Below are 20,527 nucleotides of genomic sequence, written 5' to 3' on the forward strand. Positions count from 1 at the left end.
GCCACTGTTAGTTAATTGACCATACTTTCACACAATAACTGTGGTGCACTACTTTTTGTTTAGTTGTAGAGTGGACTGATTCGCATATTAAAATATAGGTGCGTACCAGTGCTATCTAAAGAGTTATCTAAAGCCGCTGCCCTGGGCATAGTTCAGTGCTTGTTATTTATTTAAGTTTTCACATTGCCGTTAGGCAGAACAAAGGTTGGCTTTTCAAACAGTGCATGTTATAAAACAATAACCGATCAGATGAAAGGCAAGATGTGCTTTGAAATTTCTCAGAAAATACCTTTGACCTCCTTACAGTTGTCTCTGCAGTGTGTGCACAGACGGCTTGCGTTTCACTTTTTAGAGCGCATATTTGGCAAATACTGTCTGTGTTGAAATCAGAGTGGGCCCTGCCTTCGGAGAGACTGCCGTGCTAAGTTACTTTCCTGCTCTCACTTTCTTGTTAGAGGCCTGATCTGAGCAGGAACGCTTCAACATCTGAGGCCCAAAGAAATTATTGTGGCTGGCAATATCAAATACCAATTATTGGTGAGACAGAATATCGTCAAAACAATATTGAGGAACTGACTATCGAAACGTAAGTGCACAGAGGGAGGTTAACTCAGCATCTACATGAATCAACGAGGTACGCAGTAGTAGAGTTGGGTAATGAAAATGTACAGAAACTTACCTTTCGTACTTTTCTCCCTCAATATTGTTGTAACTATATTCTGTCCCATTCTACACTGCGTGAAACAAGTCTGTCCTCTGTTTCTCTAGCTCGAAGGCTGTGTTCAGTGCAGAAAGCCCAGGAAACTGAAGCTGCATTTACTCATTTGTCTGCCCTTTTGGCTTGCAAATGAGTTGCTTGCAGCGCTCGCATCCTATGAATGCTGCTGCTTGTACTTTTAGACATTGAGACACTGCTCTTCACAAAGGACACTTGGGTCCCTCTGCATAAAGCAGATAATTCCCAAGGTGAGAAATACAATCTTGTTGGTAACAGTTCATGAACAGTGATCCTATTGTTTGATATCTGAAATTCAAAGAGTCACTTATTTCTTTACACAAGTAGCACCCTTCTTGCTTCACATACCTCAAATTTTTACTCGGGTCCTGCGTGCTTGATCTCACCCACCACACAGCTTTTAGGTATATGGACATCATTTAAATTGAATGTATCTCCTTCATGCTGGTTTTCTTTATATTCCTTTGCAGATTTAATCTTGACCGTTATTTTGCTGTCGCTAGTTTGGACCGAAGTGTTGTACTGATGTTTTGTCAGACTCTGTTGTAATGCTGGGCAGCCTGGAAAGGTGGGCCTGTCTGGAATCACTTGTGAACTGTGTGTGCCAGAGAGTAGCGTCATGCACAGAAAAAGCGCAGAGGATTGGTAGACATGTGAGGTGTGGTATTTGGGGTGAGGTGCAGGTGCAGAACGGTTTATGGCTCAGCAAAGTCAGAATCTAGCTGCTATAGAACCTGAGCATAATAACCTGCTTGACAAGAAGCAACCTTATAATTACCCTTCTTTCCTTGTAATAAGAGTGTTAAAGTGGTTTATACAAAAATGTGATGAACTGTGTTTTTGCTTATATAAATTGTGATTATGTAATAATTATGAAAGCGTGTCTTTTTGTAACTGATAATTTAGTTTTAATACTGATTATTGTGGGAATGTAGAGAAATTGATTGCTTTTGTGATTGCAAAAAGAGAAGACAATGGCACCAGGCGCAGGTATGGAAAAAAGGATCAGTTGTGAGGTGTAGTTAGGCACAGAGGTAATGGGATACAGGAGGGCGGTATGAATCAATCAATGTGTGTAAGTAGGGATACATGTAATAGCTGGGATGTGCTATAGACCCCTGCTGAAAACCAAAATGCTGAGTCTCTCTAGCAGTGATGCAGTATTGTGCCACAGAGGGGGTGACATCATGTTCAAGCTGCCTGTTTAAGTTGGTTTGGTCAAGGACACATACTGTTTGCAGTGCTTTGCCTGCTGTCTGGCTCTGGTGCCTTGCCATCAGACCTCAGAGTGGTTGACACCTTCCAGCTTTCTCAAATTTGCTTGAAAATGCACCATTCACCCACTCTTTTTTCAAAATTTTCTCAGGGGAGAACCCCCGCCAAACCCCCCGTATGTGGTTCAGGCTCGATCGCTACGCTCGCTCGCCGCAGTGAAGTACCACAATTGTTTTACACCACACCACTTTCAAATGTCACCAGCCGCCACTGGTATCTCTTCTTTTTACCTTACCAGTAGGCTTCTGGCAGGCTTTCTGATGGTACTCCTAAGTAGGGCCTTCACCTTCTACAGGGCCTTTTTCAAGCTAAAGCGGTGCTTTGACTCCACATAAGCCAACCATGGCTTGCTTCTTAGGGCTCATGTGGCATGCACGAGCAGTTCACTGGACCTCCGCAAACTCTCAGGGAGAGCAGTTTTCTTTCTTCGAGGCACGTATCCCCTACTCGTCACCAATTGCAGCATCCACCCCAGCTCTGGAGCACGAAAATGACTACACCACGCACAGAGCTCTGTAATATGTCTTTTTCTTCGGCATGCAACCGTTAATGGGACTGCTTCATAAACTTTGATGACCACACCCAAATACCTCCGACCTTATTATGTAACTTTGTAAGGAGTCCACCTAGGACCACAAGCGTCCTTCTGCACATGATCACACAACACTAACACCCTCCATCTGTCGCCGAGTATCTCAGCGTCGGCGGCTAGCTCCCTCCTCCACTGCATCCGGTCTCGCCCCTTGCTCTGGGCATCCACCTCGAGAAGTCAGGGGACCGCCTCCACTCAGAATTGCTTTTTAATTACCCCATGTAAAAAAAACTAGCAAAACAAGTTGCGTGATAAACATTGATACATTTTAAACAGTATTTTTCCCCACATACTATTTTCGCATACACTAAACAACTTCCAATTGTGTGGACAGTTTAAAGCAAGCATTTTTTCTACAGAGACTTGTGTTAATCAAGACAGTGTGACTGCGATAGTAGCAGCTTTTACTGCACATATAGCAATTATGAACTTGACATTATTTATAGGGGGAATAAAGAACATGTAGAGTTTGGTATGTTATTCCCCAAAAACTCGTAATTGGGTGGTATCCACCGCACCATTAATTTCAGACTCAGAGATAGGAATTAATTTAGTGTGATAAATGTCAAACCAATAACCGGCCAATCCTAATAAACCTTTTCCTTCCTTGAAAGCCACAACATCCCCTGCGGTTTCTCCTATAATGGATTCTTCTTCGCGCGTTCACTTACAACACCCCTAGCAAATCCTCAGTATTGCCCTGTCTTTGTAAGCTGATTGGCTGCTGAGTTTTGTCGGCGTAAGGTCGGGGCGATCACGTTGGGCGTGGAAAAGTTGCTTCTCCTGAACTGTCGTCTTCCAGGATTGTGGGAGACGGGACGGGAACTATGTCTGATTGGGAGGCTGAGAGTGATGATGAATCCCGGGGTAAACCGCCACTTCAGGAGTGGAAGCCAAGTGGGCCGAGGTCCTATGCGACGCACGAAGTAGAAGGCCGTACTGTTGTGTTCCGCAGAGGAGGAGGCAGATCCTGGCGCGGCGGCGCTGGTGTAGCGCCGGCGAGAGATGGAGAGCAGAGCAACTGGCGGTGTCGTGGTCAGGAGGAGCCAGGTTCCAGGATAAGTCCGCAGAGGTATGGGGGCGGTGCCTGGGAAAATCGGAGATCTAGTGAACCCGAGCCGCTCTGCTTTCATCTAGACAACTCCTTCATAGGAACGGTGATAGGTAAGTGCCTTCCAGGATAACTAATACTTCACCCCATGCTTAGACGCTCTACAGGCCCCAGTACTTCGAAGGAACAACCTTCCGGCAAACATGATCATATTCTAGAAATGGAGAGTTAGCAGGTTTCTGAATTAATGCATCATCAATTTCGCGACATATCTTACCTCCGTATACTTTGTGTTTAAACGCCCCGCTAACGTCCGGTTGTCCTAGTACTTCAGTACCCATTTATTAGTATAAAATCTGTTCTTGGCTTTCTGGGCATTTATTTAAATCCCCGTTGCCCAGAGTCCCATCAAAACTAGCGAACCCTGTTTGATCTCAGAGACCCACCCCCTTTGCTAACTTTACTTTAAAGATAGCGACTCGAGAATGCTAGTAGATATGGGATTGGAAGGGTGTGTTCTGATCATGTTTCAAAAGGAAAATAGTTTCCTAGTGAGTGATATTCCAGTGACCGCGTACTAAACACTGAGAAAATAAGTATGCCCATTGTTAAGATAATCTCATAGGCACCCTGCTCTGATATCTCCGGGTCTAGCCAGCGCTATATAAAACTTTACAAATAAAATAAATAAATACAGTTGTGATGCCAGTGATCTCAATAGTAGATTAGCCATACCAACTCTTTTGACACTGAGTATTAAGAATGGGTGACACAGTTAAGTCCTTTAAATTAAGAAGCACCTTTTTCTCTTATCTCTGTTATAATGTATGGAATTTGTAATATTTTTTTAGGTCTCAATAGACACCGTGGCCCAATTTACATTGCGCATTAATTCTACTAACTGGACGCGTTAATATGCCCCCTCTATCTTTTAACTGCATCTTAGTGTTTCTAGTTCCTTCTTTGTAAAGACTATACCCTTTGTAGCAGTGATCCGGATATAATAACAAGCTGCCCTTGAAAGATGTTGCGTGTGCAGCCCATCAAAATTGAGTTACCATATCTGAAGTTCTGAGATCATTGAGGTGTGGCCACCTTAATTGATTGGCTGCTTTGCTAGTTGGAGAAGGTCTAAATAGATCATGTTCAGTGTTTATGTTGAGTGTACGATTTGTCATCATCCCATAATATGATAAGTGGTCTGCTTCTAAGATGAAATTATCTAGGAAGGTACTGAGGTAGCCTCCAAAGACATGACTTAACCAAGATGCTGGCATATTGGTGACACATTTTGAGAGTAGATATTAAATGGTTTAATTTTAAATGCCAGGCTTTTGATATTGTGCAGGGTATAGAGTGTAGGCAGGTGGTGGTTCCCTAATGACTTAGTCTTTGACTTAAAGCTTTATTCCGAATGTTATAATTTGCATAGAAATGCTGCAGTTTCGAGGGCATAGGGTGTCGTTGCAGGTGGTCATTCTGTGTCAGAAGATGTTTAAACTACCCACTGATACAGGAAGCATTCCCTGTGCTTGGGAAGTCAACACAGGCTGTTCCTATACAAAAAAGACCAATGTTGACTCCATGAATTTGGCTAATTATCATCCTATATCACTGCTTCAGCTTTTAGGCAAATATTTGGAGGGCCTAATAAATACACAACTTTAAGCCTACTTAGAAGCCAATAAGATTCTCGACCCATCTCAATTGAGATTTAGGGCAGCGCATAGTATGAAGACCGCCTTGGTTGCTGTCTCAGACTTCATTCGACCTTCTCTAGACAAAGGCACCCCTACCATGCTGGTATTATTAGACCTATCAGCTGCCTATAATACTGTGTCTCATTCAAGGATGATTAAAAGGCTGTATGAGATTGGCATTTCTGGTTGTGCCTTGCAGTGGTTTCAAGATTTCCTTAACAACGCAACACAGACTATTTTGTTAGGGATCTTTAAGTCTTATACTATGTTAATTGATAACGGGGTGCCACAGGGCTCTTGTTTTAGCCCTACTTTATTTAACATCTACAGAACCATATTCTTTGGTTTCAATATTATATCATATGCTGGTGAACTTCTTTGATACCAACGGGGAGACAATTACGGAGCAGTTTTCTAATGGCATGAAGGTCATCGCTGGTTAGATGGCTACCAACTGCCTTCAATTTAAAAACTGAGATTGTTATGCGGCAAAGCCCAAATATTCTGAACTCCAGACTGGTGGCAGTCTAATCTTGGCTCAGCCCCCTCTCCTAAGCAGTTAGTCAAAACTCTTGGCATAAAAATTGACCAGTCGCTTTCTATGAAGACCACGTTGCTGCCATTAGCAGCAGCAGTTGTTTTTACAAATTGCTTTTGCTGAAGAAAGCTTTCCCTTTTCTTCCACCTTCATCCAGGAAAACGTTAGTCCAGACCCTGATTTGGTGAATTGGACTACAGCAATGCCTTGCTTGCTGCTGCAAATGCGACTTTATTAGCGAAACAGCAAGTGGTCCACAACACAGCAGCCCTGCTTGTTTGCAGTCTTCCTGCTGGCTCCGCCTCCGAACCTTTATTTAGATCACTACATTGGTTACCGTTCAAGAAAGGTCTAATTTTAAATTCTGCTGTCTGACCATAAATCCCTAATGTGCAACAGTCCTGCTTACTGAGCTCAGAAAATCAAATTCTATTACAGGACCGGAGGCTTCGTATTATGCTTCTCTTTCTTATTTATTGCTACTCACAGCAGCCAATGAAAACTTGTATTGTGTACAAACAAACTACATTTCCCATGATGCATGCACCACATCACTTCCTGCAATGCCCCATAAGAGCCAGCAATACCGGAACCTGTCCTCTTTCTTTGCTGCTCACGCAGAAAGTTAAGTTACTGAGATCGTTCTTTGAGATTTACATCGCTAATTTGTGATATTTAATGTTTGGTGATTTATTAATGCTCAAGCGGCGCATTGTTATTCCTTGTGTTAATACCTAACTAAATGCCGCTTTGCGGTAAATAACTGTAAAATGTATGTTGGATATTGCCTTCCGTAAACGCCGCGCAGGCGGTTCAGGTTTCGCGCCTTTGGCGCTGTGGGGCTCCCGCTGGGAGCGGTAATGTTTTGGCGGGTCTTTAGCCCGAGATCTTTGGTTACGGCGTTAGTTGATGGTGTGCATCGCGCCGATTGGTGTGTTAACGCGGCGCTCTGCCGCACTGCCTGAGAACTCCCAGCTCTTTTAGCGCTTCATCAGCGGAGAGTGTGCACGGTACCGCCCCGCCTTCGACCGGGTGAAATTGAACGTTTAATCTAGCGCGGAGGCTCCCCTCATATGCCGGTGCGCTTGGAGCCAGTCACTTTTACTTTTGGTTACGTTCCCACGTGCGTAGCCCAATTGGGCTATTTTGGTAGGATTTCGGCTACGCACGTCGTTACTGCCCGGTTTTCTGTCGTTTTTCTTTCGTTTTTGCCATTCCAACCTGGGATTTTCCTAGAGAGCACTGCTTTACGTATGGCTGGCTGCAAAAACGATCTGGGCCTGGAGGGAGCACACCTCCTTGGATTTCTTTGCTCTTTGGCTCCACTACGCCCTGTGGGCTGCAATAATTGAGACACAGCTTTTGCTGAGGTGCTAGGTACCTGTGCTGTGGGTTGGCTCCCCCCCTTTTACTCCTCCTTACTGTTGCCTTTATGAGCAAGTACGTTTATAAATTTGGCTCCACAATGGAAAATTGGGTGCACTATGAGGAGGATGATACCTTATATGAGGAGGAAGTAGCTACACCTTCCATTGAAGAAAATATTGTTGAGGCCCTGGACGCTTCCGTACAGGTGTCGGTCAACAAGGCCCTGGAGAAGGCAGTTCTGGGAACTGTGCGGCAGGCGTTGGCTACTGCTTTGAAGCCTATTACCAGGCAATTGGAGAGGTTTGCGAGGCATCATGGCTTCACTACCCCGACAGGGGTTCCGTCAGAAGGCCCACAGCCTAAGCCCTGGCCTCATTCTGCCTCTTACTCTTCACTTCCGCGCCCTGATACGGAAAGAGAGAAGGTTGAGGATACTGATAGGGATCCCTGTTCCACCGACTCTGACACCCCAGATGATTCCCCTCCTAAGAAGAAAACAAGCAAGGCCAAGAATGTGGAAACTCCACAGACGACCCCTACTCCTTTTACGTTTAACCCCTCTGACATTGTTCATCCCATGTCATCTGACTGGCTGCCCGCCCCAGAGGTGGCGGCGTACCTGCATGAAAATTTGCGCAAACGTTTCGACAAAGAGATGCGCAACAGGCTGCGGTCTGAATGTCCCCGACCGGATCTCTCGAACAAGGTGGCCGAAACGCCTGAAATTGACTCCAGCCTTTTAACTTTCCTAAAAAAGTTCGCTAAGGACCCAAAGAAGGGTATAGATCGCGTCTGGCGAGGGTGTCAAGACAAGCTTCTTGATGTTGTCGGCCCTTTGGCCAAGATCTTGGAGATGGTTCTGGAGGCACAAGAATCGGGAACCACCATTGACTCCCATGTGTGGGCGGGCTGGACCCTGCGGGCCATCTGCCTTTTGGATAATGCCAACTGCGTAATTTCCATGGAACGACGAAAGTCCATACTCATGCGCATGGACTCTAATCTAACTGAGTTGGCAGCGGCAGAACCTGGGCCATTGGCGGACGGATACCTCTTTGGGGATCGTTTCGTCAAGGATGTGGCCAAGTACGTGGGCACGTTTACGACCCTGGATAAAGCACAGGCAGGAATCAAACGTGTGTTTCAAGCTGGGGTTTTCAACAGGGCCGGACGAGGCCGGGGACGCTCATTTGGCCGTCACTTTTCCCAAGGTCCTCAGCGAGGAGACTTCGGTCGCGGCAGGGGAGAGTGGGACTCTACCCGCGGTGGCACCTTCTACCCCACCAGGCAGCGCTTCAACAAGCGACGTTTTAATAAAGGCTCCTATCGTGGTGGATTCCAGAACACCGAGTCTTCAGGTGAGCGCTCCAGTCTTATTCCTTCTTCCCTTGGGGGGACGTATTTAGCAGTTTTATCACAATTGGGTTCAACTATCGCAGGATGCCTGGGTTTTGCAGACAGTTCAGGGGTTTCATCTAGACTTCTTCCAGACTCCCTATCAGGTTCATCGGCCCAGACAGCTTTATTTTTCCCGAATAGAGTGCGATTTCATAGATTCAGAATTAGAAGGATTGCTGCAGAAACACGAAATAGGACCTTGCGACGAGGGCCCTCGCGGTTTCTGCAGCAATATTTTTCTGGTGCAGAAGAAAGGCGGTGGTTACAGGTTGGTACTCAATTTGAAAGATTTCAATCAGTATATGACTTACAAGCACTTCTAGATGGAGGGCATCCATCTGTTGCCAGACCTCCTGAAGCAGGGGGACTGGTTGGTCCATCTGGACCTGAAGGACGCCTATTTGTCCGTCCCCATATTTCGTCCACATCGTCGATTCCTTCAATTTCAATGGCGGAACCGGTGGTACGAATATTTGGTCCTTCCTTTCGCACTTTCCTCAGCACCGTGGTGCTTCACCAAGGTTCTGAAACCTGTAGTAGCTTGCCTCAGGGAACAAGGGGTTTGCATGATTGTCGATCTAGACATGCTCACCATGGCGCAGTCCCCGACGGTGGCAGTTCAGCACTTGCGCATGACCATTCATATCTTGCAGAACCTGGGGTTTGTGATCAACGAACCCAAGTTGGTTCTGTGCCCCACGCAGACGATAGACTTTTTGGGGTTCGTCATAAATTCTCAGACGGCCCAGCTCAGTCTTCCACGTTCCAAACTTCGGGATATCAAAAAGGAGCTTCGCTCCCTGTTAGCCAAGCAAATGGTTTCTCTCAGGATGATTACCCGGATAGTGGGACTTCTTGCGTCGTCCATTCAAGCAATATTTCCGGGACCCCCACACTACAGGGCCCTTCAGCGACTCAAAATTCAACACTTGCAGAAGGGTCTTTACTACACGGACTTAGTTCCTCTTTCCCCGGAAGTGCGGGAAGAGATACAGTGGTGGCTTGCCCGCGTGGAACGGCAGAGCAATTTTCGGCTCCCTACCAGAAGTGGTCATAGAATCCGACGGCAGTCGTTGGGGCTGGGGAGCGCGCTGCGGAAATATTTCCTCAGGGGGCAGTTGGTCTCTAGACGAGTTAAATCTACACATAAATTGCCTAGAACTCCTTGCAGGGTCATTTGCGATCAGGACCCTATCTCCCAGACAGGTCTCATGTTGCATCCTTCTTCGGATGGACAACATATCGGCGGTACGGTACATCAACAAACTGGGGGGCACGAGGTCCTCAATGCTGGTAGAGATAGCGAAGGACTTTTGGCATTATTGCATGAGTCATCAGATTTCGGTCATAGCCGAATACATTCCGGGTCAGTCGAATGTAGTGGCGGATTGGAACTCGCGCCACCTCAAGGACTACAGCGACTGGCAACTTCTCCCACAGGTGGTTCAGTGGTTGCAGGAGATATGGGGTCTTTGCGAGATCGACCTGTTTGCCTCCAGACTGAATCGCCAAATGACAAAGTTTTCAGCTGGAGGCCGGACCCATTAGCTCTAGCGACGGATGCCTTTGCACAGGATTGGACTCCGACTTTGAATTATGCGTTTCCACCCTTCATTCTCATTCCTCGCGTGTTCACACATGTGATGCGCCAGAAGGCGGAGGTGATATTGGTGACTCCCTTGTGGAAGTCGCAGCCTTGGTTCCCGTTACTGCTGGAGGCGAGTTGCGACTTCCCCAGGAGGATCCCATGGTCCTCGACGATGCTCCAGGGCCCTCATGGAGAGATGCACCCGATGGTACTATTGGGGCAACTGTCTCTGATGGCCTGGAGACTTTCCGGCAGCGCTGGCAAATGCCAGGGTTTTCGGAACAAGCTTCAGGCTTCATCAACCAAGCGTGGGCCCCCTCTACCAGGAAACGATATTCTTCAGCCTGGGGGTGCTGGGTTCGTTGGTGCATGGGACAGCATGTGGATCCCGTGGGGGCAGAATTACCCTTCATTGTAAACTTCCTGTCCGAAAAAGCGTCTGAGGGTTTAGCATATCGTTCTGTTAATAATTTCCGTTCAGCCATATCGGCGGGCCACTCTCCGATTGAGGGCAAACCTGTCGAAATGCATCCCCTAATATGCAAACTCTTAAAGGGTATCAGAGTAGCTAATCCACCCAAGCTGAAATATTGATACTCAAGTCTTTGGTGCACATTCTGTTTGAGGCGCTATGTATGGCCTCTAAGACCTTCATGTTGGGTTCTACTGTTCAAGTTATCATGCATTCTGCGGATTGGTCATCTGAGTCAACATTTAAACAGTTTTATTATAAACCGGTGGGTGACATATCCTCTGTGGTTTTTAATCAGCGTTAAACTAGCATAATACGAAGCCTCCGGTCCTGTAATAGAATAAAAAATTAGCTAGCATTCGCGCCAAGAATTTTCAATTCTATTAAGGACACGGAGGCGAGGATTATCCCACCCGGTTTAATTACAGTATTGTAATTCTTGCCCACCCGTTCGCATATGTATTCTGGTTACACAGAGGTTACGGGTTGTTCTATCTCTGATTTTTTCAGGATCCGTCAAGAAGATGGATTAGACGTAATCCTGCTTGAAGTTGACGTTCCTCCGAGCTGGTCTGGTTCTTCCACGTTGGAAGCTGTTGTTGGACTTTTGTTTATATTATTGGACTTTGATGTTCGAAGCAAAGAAAGAGGACAGGTTCCGGTATTGCTGGCTCTTATGGGGCATTGCAGGAAGTGATGTGGTGCATGCATCATGGGAAATGTAGTTTGTTTTTACACAATAAAAGTTTTCATTGGCTACTGTGAGTAGCAATAAATAAGAAAGAGAAGCATAATCCTCGCCTCCGTGTCCTTAATAGAATTGAAAATTCTTGGCGCGAATGCTAGCTAATTTTTTACTCTACTGCTCTCCCAGGAACTTACGTTCCCCAAATTCACTTTACGAGATGTGGGGGGATGGTCTTTCTCCTACTTGGCGCTGTTTTTTTCTGGACCAATCTGCCACTCTATGTCCGAACTTGTTCTGACTTTGTCAGTTTTAGGAAATCTCTTAAGACGGCGCTTTTTTAGGGGTGGTGTTTTGACGGTACCTTTCCTTAATGCCGAAATACCCCTTCAGGGGTGATTCATGCGCTGTATAAGTCATATTAACTTTAACAGGTGAACTGTATGGGATATAAGATTTCACTGATGAGGGAGACTAAGTAGTCTTTTCTGATAGTTTGGGTTTACAAAAGGATGGCCAGTGTTTATGCATTTTTTTAAGGACAGTAGTGGATGACACTGGCTCTTTCTGAGGAAAAGGGCAGTGTTTGCCTTGAATTTCTTCCTTCTTTTTTGGTACTGAATGTGAGTGATTTCATAGGTAACTGAACTACTTAAAAATGATAGAGAGTTGTGTTTTGGTGTACAAACAGAAAAAACAAGAAATACAAACTAGGTTGTGATATATGGGTTATAACTGTAACAACATTAATGCCCTGGAAGTTCAGGCTGGACTGTTCTGTTGAAGCAGGACCAAGGTCGATTTGCATATGGATAGTTTCTGTCTGAGGTGGCATGGTGGGCAAAAACAATGGACTGAGATGCAGACCCACCCAATTAATTACCAGTGATTGTAATTAGATTAATAATTCTACCCATCACCTTTTTGCATTCCTCAGTGGGGCGCCCTAAGTACAACAGACATGCCCAAATGTCGGTCCCATGCTCAATCTGCTACTGGAACCGAACTACACCCTACCAATGAGCCCTAAATAGGGCAAAACTGGTCTGGAATTGCTTCTGTTCAGGTTCTGAAAGGAGCTCACCAGATAGTTCACACTGGACTGTTTGCATTTGAGCAGGGCCAATTCGGATTTGCATATGGCTGGTTCCTATCTGTTGTGGCATACTGGGCTAAAGAGAGGGATGCTGATCCAAGTATATTCCAGTGGCTGAGATTAATTCTGACATTCCAGCATCACTATTTTGTGTTCCTCATCATGAGTTATAGGCAGCACCCTGCAGATGTGTTTTATTAACTAGCGTTAAGGTGTTTTTCCCCATTTTATTTTTCTGACTACACATTTTTTCAGCCCATAAATTGTTTCCCAACTTAATCCCATCAAGTTCAAGACTGGTACTAGTCTTTTGGATATAGCATGCCTATTGAAATAGCCTACAATCTATGAGGTCCTCCTCACATATTTAGGATCCTTCCTCCTCAGTGTTCTATCCCTACATCTGTTGTCCAGACTAGTGTTGTTGCATTCTTTCTCTTTTTCTTTCTATTTTTTAGGGAGGTGAAGACCAATAAAGGGGCATCAATGGTTTTTGACAGATAACACATGAACTTCTGGCCACCCCCCAAAGTGCTGAGCCCTTTTTTGGTTATATGGGGTAGTCTGCGCTTAGGTCTCAATTTTATGTCCACATACGATATCCACAAGTTTGCGTTCGTTTTTTTTTTTTACTCCAGTATGCTGGGGACTCTAAAGGTAACCAGTGTTTGTGGATTTCTCTGGAGGGGACAGAGAAAATAGGAAGCCAATTTTTCATATTTTTGATGCTTTCAATCTGTTTCCATTTTGTGGTGGAAACCAGTGCAAAAGACATGGGTGATCCAGAAAAGCTGTAGATTTTCGAAATGTAAACAAACGTTTGAATTTAGCAAGAGGTCACGTGTAGATCCTTCAATGTTTTCCCAGTGAAACTAACTGTTGAAATAAACAACAATATTGAAAATGAGTAGGAAAAATGTCAGTTTGTCTTAACGTTGTAATCTGTAACTTTTTGTCACAATGGCAGAAATTAAAAACAAAAAGCAATATACCATTACATCCACTAGACTCTGGGGGTCTCTAGTTGGTCTCTAGTTGACACGGGTTTGTACCTTTGTTCAAGTAGGGACCCCTCTTCCTAGTCAGGGTAAGGTAGTTACACTCCTAAAATAACCTCTTGGTAGCTTGGCACGAGCAGTCAGGCTTATCTCAGAGGCAGTGTGTAAAGCATGTGCACATAACCAACAGTAATACAGTGAAAACACTACAAAAGGACACCACACCAGCTTAGAAAAATATCCAATATTTTTATATATCCAAAACAAGACCAAAACGACAACAATCCAACAAAGTATTTTTAAAATATGCACTTTGCAAGAATTCTTGAAAAACACAGTTCCTTCAAGTCGGTAGCTCCGTCCGATGCTGTGCTGTGCAAAGATTCCAACAGTTCCGTCTGACCGCGTCGGTCAGGGGTGTCAACAGACTCGTAAACAGTACCTTTTGTGTTGATGCTGACACGTGGGTGCGGGCCAGTCGTGGCAACTGTTGCTGTGTTAAGTGGAGCGGTGCGGTGCCGGCAGTGGCTCGGTGACAGTTGTCCAGCGGCGTCGGTGGGACCAGGGCTCCGGTGTGGAGTAAAGGCGGTGCTCGTTGCGATGCTGACAGATCACGGTGCAGGCGACAGAGCCGGTTGCGGAAAGTTGGCGTTGGTCAGTCTGGACTGCGGTATGGGACGGGGCGTCGTGTGACTTCCGAGCGGCGCCCCAAGCCACGATGCGGTCGCGGAAGTCACGGTTAGCGTGCAGTGACTTTGTCGGTGAGACCAGGGCGGCGAAGTGAAGTGAGGCGTTGCGGTGCCCACAGATCATGGTGCAAGCAACAGCTCGGGGGTGGTGGTTGTCGTCGGTGAGACCAGTGTTGCGGTGCGGGACGCTGCGGTGCCCTCTGTGGTGCCTTCAGGACACGGAACCAGCGACGGAGTCTGTTGCTGTTCCCTTCTCTGTGGCAACTGAAACAGCGGTTTCAGTCCAGTCCTTTCAAAGCCCAAGGCAGAAGCAGCAACTGCAGGCCAACCCAGCAAAGAGGCAGTACTCCTCCTGGCAGCTCTTTCAGCTCATCATCTTGGCAGTTTCCTTGATTCCAGCGAGTTCTAAAGTTCTAGGGTCTGGCCCCAATATTTATATGTTGATCAAATGAGAGAGAGAGGAAAAGCGTATGCCAGTTCACTTCCCCGGATAAATGTAAATTAAAGACCCTCACCCACCAACCTAGTTGGTGGCATGCTTCATCATCTGGACCCTGATGAAGCATGCCACAGCAGTACATGGGCTTTTAACAGGTCCAGTAAAGCATCCACGTCCGGTGGCGCAACTGATGGAAGTGTTAGACAGAGATCCAACACGCATTCTTGTCCGCAGAACAGGCATCGGAGGACAGACAAAACACAGTCAATCCAGACTGGTCGAAACAATAGGAACCAAGACTCGCTTAGCTCCCGAAGGGGTGGTGTGCCCAGAGGGAGTACCATGCAATCACTGGATCGGCGCTCCAAGAGCGTTTTTTCCATCTCTTTGGTGACTGGGACGTCCATTGTGTATTAGAAAAATTTCAATCAGGTTTCCTGCTATTAGTAGCAGGATTAGCGGAAGTCCTCCGAAAGTGCTTCAGAATACGTAGTGTATAAGAACTGGAATCACTCCGAAGACTGTCTGAAAGGTGCTTAACAGTCCAGAACCTATAGTTTTAAATAGGTGTACTATACCCTTCGTATGAGACATGTTAAAGATATGTTGTACCATTTCTTCGAAATGGAAAGGACAGTTAGTCCATACAAGTGTATGTATCCCAGCTGAGGACCTTGCGACCTGAAGATCAAAAGTCTCTCGGGCGGAGGTTAAGGACTCGGTTTTCTGTAAAAGCATGGCTTTCATTCGGCTCAGAGTATCAAACCGCATTAAGGAAACATTCAAAGAAGGCCATAATGGCGCCTTCCTGACTGTGTGGGTCGGTGGAAACAATACTTGCATTCAACAAGTAACCCTGGAGCGTACAGTGACAAGATATGCGATGCCCGGAAGCATCCCACAACAACCTTGATCATTCAGCATTCGCCATTCGAGAGCAATCTGAACACTGGATTAATCATGGCAGCCCGGGACCCTTTCAAATGACAGGATACGTTTGCAACTGAACAGTTACAGGCCCCATGAATCATGCTATCCTGGCAGATGAGAGATCCACTTAAAGAGCTCTTGCAGTCTTTACCACTGAGAAACACTTCCATGTCCCCATACCTGCATCGAAATCTATACGGCAATTCCCAAGATTCCTTGATGAATTCCTTAACCATTTCTTCCTGCCTGCCTGCCTGTTGTTCTAGGCAATACTGAAACTGGAAAGTTGTGACCGGTAACGTTATATGGCCATGAATTAACCATTCTGTGGATGGTAACTCTGCCACAGTGAAAGGTAATTGGTCCAGTTTTTCAATACGCAGCATTGTGTATTTTGCTCCTCTTTGTGCATTGTAATCTGCTTTTTAGTTAGATAGTATGTAGAGAACAGGGACGTACTGTTGATAAATTGCCAAGGCACGTAACCAGAGCGCAAGGATTGTAGCGTCCAGCTTAACAACACAATGGAACTAACTGAGATTGTCCGTGCTGTAGTATGGACAGATCCTGTTCCATGATATCTATAGCAGAAGATACAATGTTGCCAAGAGAGTACATTTTGAATGTTAAAGTGGTCATACCATTGTCAACCACAGCCAAAACCTTTTCTAAGTTAATTCTGTCAATTTCACGAAATCTTTCTGCAGCTTCCTGTTGAGAGACTTTCCAAATTTCATTATAGACAGCGTATAAGAAGCGTTTCTGATGTGGGTTCCGGGGACCCAGCAAAAAGACCCTTAAATCCATGTCTTCTGATAGTAAGGATAAGTGTTGTTTCACCTGGGACAGTGTCGAGGTTTTTAGCAAGTCGAGGCTTAACTTCCCAATATTGTATAAAGTCACCACCCCCGGATATTCTCGTTGTACATAGCGTTAGTGCAGCCTATGGGTGCTAAACCCTTCAGTGATGCCCCTGAATCTTGTTTGATACCTATTTGTGTCTTTAGGCCAAACTAACCATCCCTTCCCATTGGGGTCTGATGAATTGTATGAGACTGTATGTATGATATCATCTACTGTATTCCCACCATGTGGGCTAGTCCAAGATAGGAAGTCTGTTGCACAAAGTTGTTCAGAAATATTATCTGGTGTGGAATGAGGCACGCTCGAAATACTGCTTCTGTTTCCTGAACTTGCTATTCCTTTGAACCCCAGACTGATTTTATGTCTATAGTGTCCTTCCATAAGTCGAAACCCTGTTCAGACAGTTAGGAAATAAAGGATGCAGAGTAAATCTGTTTGGTAGCGTATTTTTCGGTGCAGTTGTAGTTGCAACCTTATAGTAATATGAGGTTGTGTCCGAAGTGTTAAACCCTGAAAAATAAGAACTTCTGTGCGAACATTCATGAACTACCTTTCGATAGTGTTTGGCAATGTTCCCATTGGTGGTATGTAAAAACATTACGTGGGATACTGGATATATGTAAAAAGTGATGACCATAATGTTGGTAACAGTACATTGTGTCGTAATCAGTTGTGTCCTCTTACATTTCAATGCCTGAAAATGCTGCGGATTGTTCTAAATCGGACAGCATATTACTTAGTTTCAAAATCCCAATCGCCAGAAAATGTACTGGAGGTAATATCATTTAACCCCTTCCATGCTCATGACGTCCGGGTGCAGTCATAAGACACGGTGGGCGTGTGCTCATGACGGCTCCCGGCTGTCATAACACAATGCGGGCACCAGAGGGATTCCCTTTACACCTTCGGGAGCTGGGGAAGAGCTTCCCCAGCTCCTGAGGCCCACCCCCTGGTTTCCCTGAAATGACGATCGTCGTGCTGACGTCATTTCAGTGAAACTGAAATGAGCCAAGAGGCTCATTTCAGTTTCCCTTTCTACGTGTTCAGGAAGCTATCTCAGCCCCCTGAGCACGTAGAAAGACGGGAGAGGTATCGTTGGAAAGGGAAGAATCTTGCCCCTAGGTTTGCAGGGGATTCTGGGTAATGAAACGTTGGGGAATCCACGCCAGCCATACCTCCCTGGAATCCCCCGGGTATCTAGCTTTCAAAAATGTATAGGTTTGCTATGTTTCCCTAGGTGCCGGCAGAACTAGGGTTAAAAAACTACAGCTAGGCACTTTGCCAAAAAAGGATAATTTTTCACTGTGAAATTGTGGTGTGTCCACGTTGCGTTTTGTGCCGTTTACTGTTGCGGGCTCTAGGCCTACCCTCACAAGTGAGGTACCATTTTTCTCGGAAGACTTTGGGGAACACGGGGTGGGTGGAAATTTGTGGATCTACACAGATTCCAGAACTTTGCACCACAGAAATGTGAGGAAAATGTTTTTATTTTTTTTATTTTAAAAAAAAAAAACATTTGTTTTGGTTTGCAAGGGATTCTGGGTAACAGAACCTGGTGAAAGCCAGTCAAGCCACCCTATCCTAGATTCCCCTGGGTGTCTTGTTTTCAAAAATGTGTAGGTTTTCTAGGTTTCCCTAGGTGCCGACTGAGCTAGGGTTCGAAAACTACAGCTAGGCACTTTGCCAAAAAAAGGGTCATTTTTCACTGTGAAATTGTTGTGTGTCCACGTTGCGTTTTGCGCCGTTTCCTGTCGCAGGCACTAGGCCTATCCACGCAAGTGAGGTACCATTTTTCTCGGAAGACTTTGGGAAACGCGGGGTGGGTGGACATTTGTGGATCCACGCAGATTCCAGAACCTTCCACCACAGAAATGTGAGGAAAATGTTTTTTTTATTTTTTTTTTAAAAAAACATTTGTTTTGGTTTGCAAGGGATTCTGGGTAACAGAACCTGGTGAAAGCCAGTCAAGCCACCCTATCCTGGATTACCTGGGTGTCTAGTTTTAAAAAATGTATAGGTTTGCTAGGTTTCCCTAGGTGCCGGCAGAGCTAGGGTTAAAAAACTACAGCTAGGCACTTTGCAAAAAAAGGGTAATTTTTCGTTGTGAAAACGTGGCGTGTTCACATTGCGTTTTGAGCCGTTTTCTGTCGTGGGCACTATGACTACCCACACAAGTGAGGTGCCATTTTTATCTGGAGACTTAGGGTAATTCACATTTGTAAAGCAACTGTTATTACCTATTGACTTTCGATGCATTTCTGCCTTCCAAATGAAAGACAATGTGTAAAAAAGAAGTGATTTTGAAAAATGATTAATAATTCTCATGCTTGTATGAGTATTCCCAATTTCGGAAATGTGCAAATATCTACTGTTTCTAAACTCTATATTTTGTTCCCATTTAAGAAATACATAGGTGTCTTTCATACCGATTTTTCCATGTATACATTTTACCAGAATAATTGCTATATACCCGGTACATAATAAAAAACCATTGCAAGTTGCTGCTTCGTTTTTGGTTCTAGGTTCGTCGGGTTCTTGGTGAACCTACAAGTCCTATATATCCCCACAACCAGTAAGGTCCAGCGGATGTAACGGTATATTGCTTTCAAAGAGGTTTCATAATTAGAAGAAGTTACAGGTGAAAACGTTGACACAAAAGGCTGGTTTTTTTTCAACTAATTTTCAATTTTTCCTATATTTAACTGTTAGTTTCTATAAAGAAACCTAGAATGATCTACACAAATGACTCCTTGCTGAATTCAAAATGTTGTCTACTTTTAAAAAATGTATAGCTTACCAGGATCCATTATTGCTTTCATACCCATGTCTACCATTAACTGGAAGGAGGTTGAAAGCACAAAAAATAGCAAAAATAGGCTATGTCCCAGAAAAATGTCAAAACTGTGTAAAAATTTTAGTTTTTCTGACAAAAGTCTGTCATTCTCGAAAAGCTAAGAAAATGGTGATTTCAGCCCCACAAACCCTTTTTTGATACCATTTGTAGGGGAAAAACCCAGACACTTTCATTTGCAGCACTTCTTTCCCATTTTTCCCCCCAAAAAACAACATTTTGCTTTATTATGTCCCCTCCAGGGGAATCCAGAAACCCTGGGTACCTTTAGAATCCCCAGGATGTTGGAAGAAAAGGAAGCAAATTTGGCGTGGATACCTTATGTGGTCAAAAAGTTACAGGGGCCTAAGCGTGAACTACCCCAAATAGCCCCAAAAAAAGGCTTCGCACAGGGGGGGGGGGGGGGGAAAGGCCTAGCAGCGAAGGGGTTAAAGAGATTTTAAATACATTCGGTATTTTCATAAGTTCAGTGGGACCACATACATCATATGAAACTCTGTCCCAAACTATACCATCAGGAATTGGAACAGCTGTAATGTTCACAAAGGATAATAATCCACATTTGTAAAGCGCGAACAATCACCCGTAAGGGTCTCCAGGTGCTGGGGGCCGTCGGGAAGATTAAACAAGCTATGCCCAGAGTCACATGGTGCTGGGCTAATCTGCTGCCGGCGCCAGGAATCGAACCGTGATCCCCAGATTCCAGCGTCAGTCGCCCTGGCCGCAGCGCCACACCTCTCCCCTAAAGGAAAGGTCTCTTTGTTCATGATGAGATGTCGTATGAGGTTTCAGCACCATGGTCACATTTGGATACCGCAGAGTGTTCTGGGAGATAGTTTCCATTCATGAGTAAGCAAAAGACGGTCACTAGGCCAATCCAGAATAGAAAAAACAGTATTCCAGTTATTATCCAGAGCTGTAGCCATGATGAGACTAGGTAAGTCTTTTTCAGAAAAATGTAGAAGTCATGAAGTTGTTGTTTACGGGAAACTGGAGCTGGCATTGTTTCAGGTTCACTGGGATCAAGAGATAAGGTATCAAAATTGATGAAGTAGCCGTATGCAGTTCGATCTATTTTTGGTAGCTCAGCAGGTTTTGCTGCACTGGCAGACGAGTCTTGTAGAGGCATATTTATGTAGATATCGGTGGTAGGCCGAATTGATATGTCTTTCATTTGTGTTTTGATGTTCTGTTTCAATATGAAGGAGTTCCATTTTATTGTTGGTAAGTCCATTACTTTGTATTGGTGACTCTTCA

The 20,527-nt window shown here is 45.1% G+C and overlaps 1 protein-coding gene across 2 annotated transcripts in view; it reads left to right on the plus strand.

The window, feature by feature from the left end:
• The first annotated feature begins 3,294 nt into the window (after positions 1 to 3,294).
• The window catches only part of DDX43 (DEAD-box helicase 43), a 1,041,849-nt gene continuing 1,024,616 nt past the window's right edge, over positions 3,295 to 20,527 (plus strand). For both annotated transcript variants that reach the window (XM_085610941.1, XM_085610942.1), the window contains exon 1: positions 3,295 to 3,767. In XM_085610941.1, the coding sequence (XP_085467067.1) occupies positions 3,431 to 3,767 (337 nt within the window). In that variant the 5' untranslated portion in view covers positions 3,295 to 3,430. The remainder of the gene's footprint in view (positions 3,768 to 20,527) is intronic.

The sequence above is a fragment of the Triturus cristatus genome, chromosome 6 (genome assembly GCF_964204655.1).
Source record: "Triturus cristatus chromosome 6, aTriCri1.1, whole genome shotgun sequence".
NCBI lineage: Eukaryota > Metazoa > Chordata > Amphibia > Caudata > Salamandridae > Triturus > Triturus cristatus.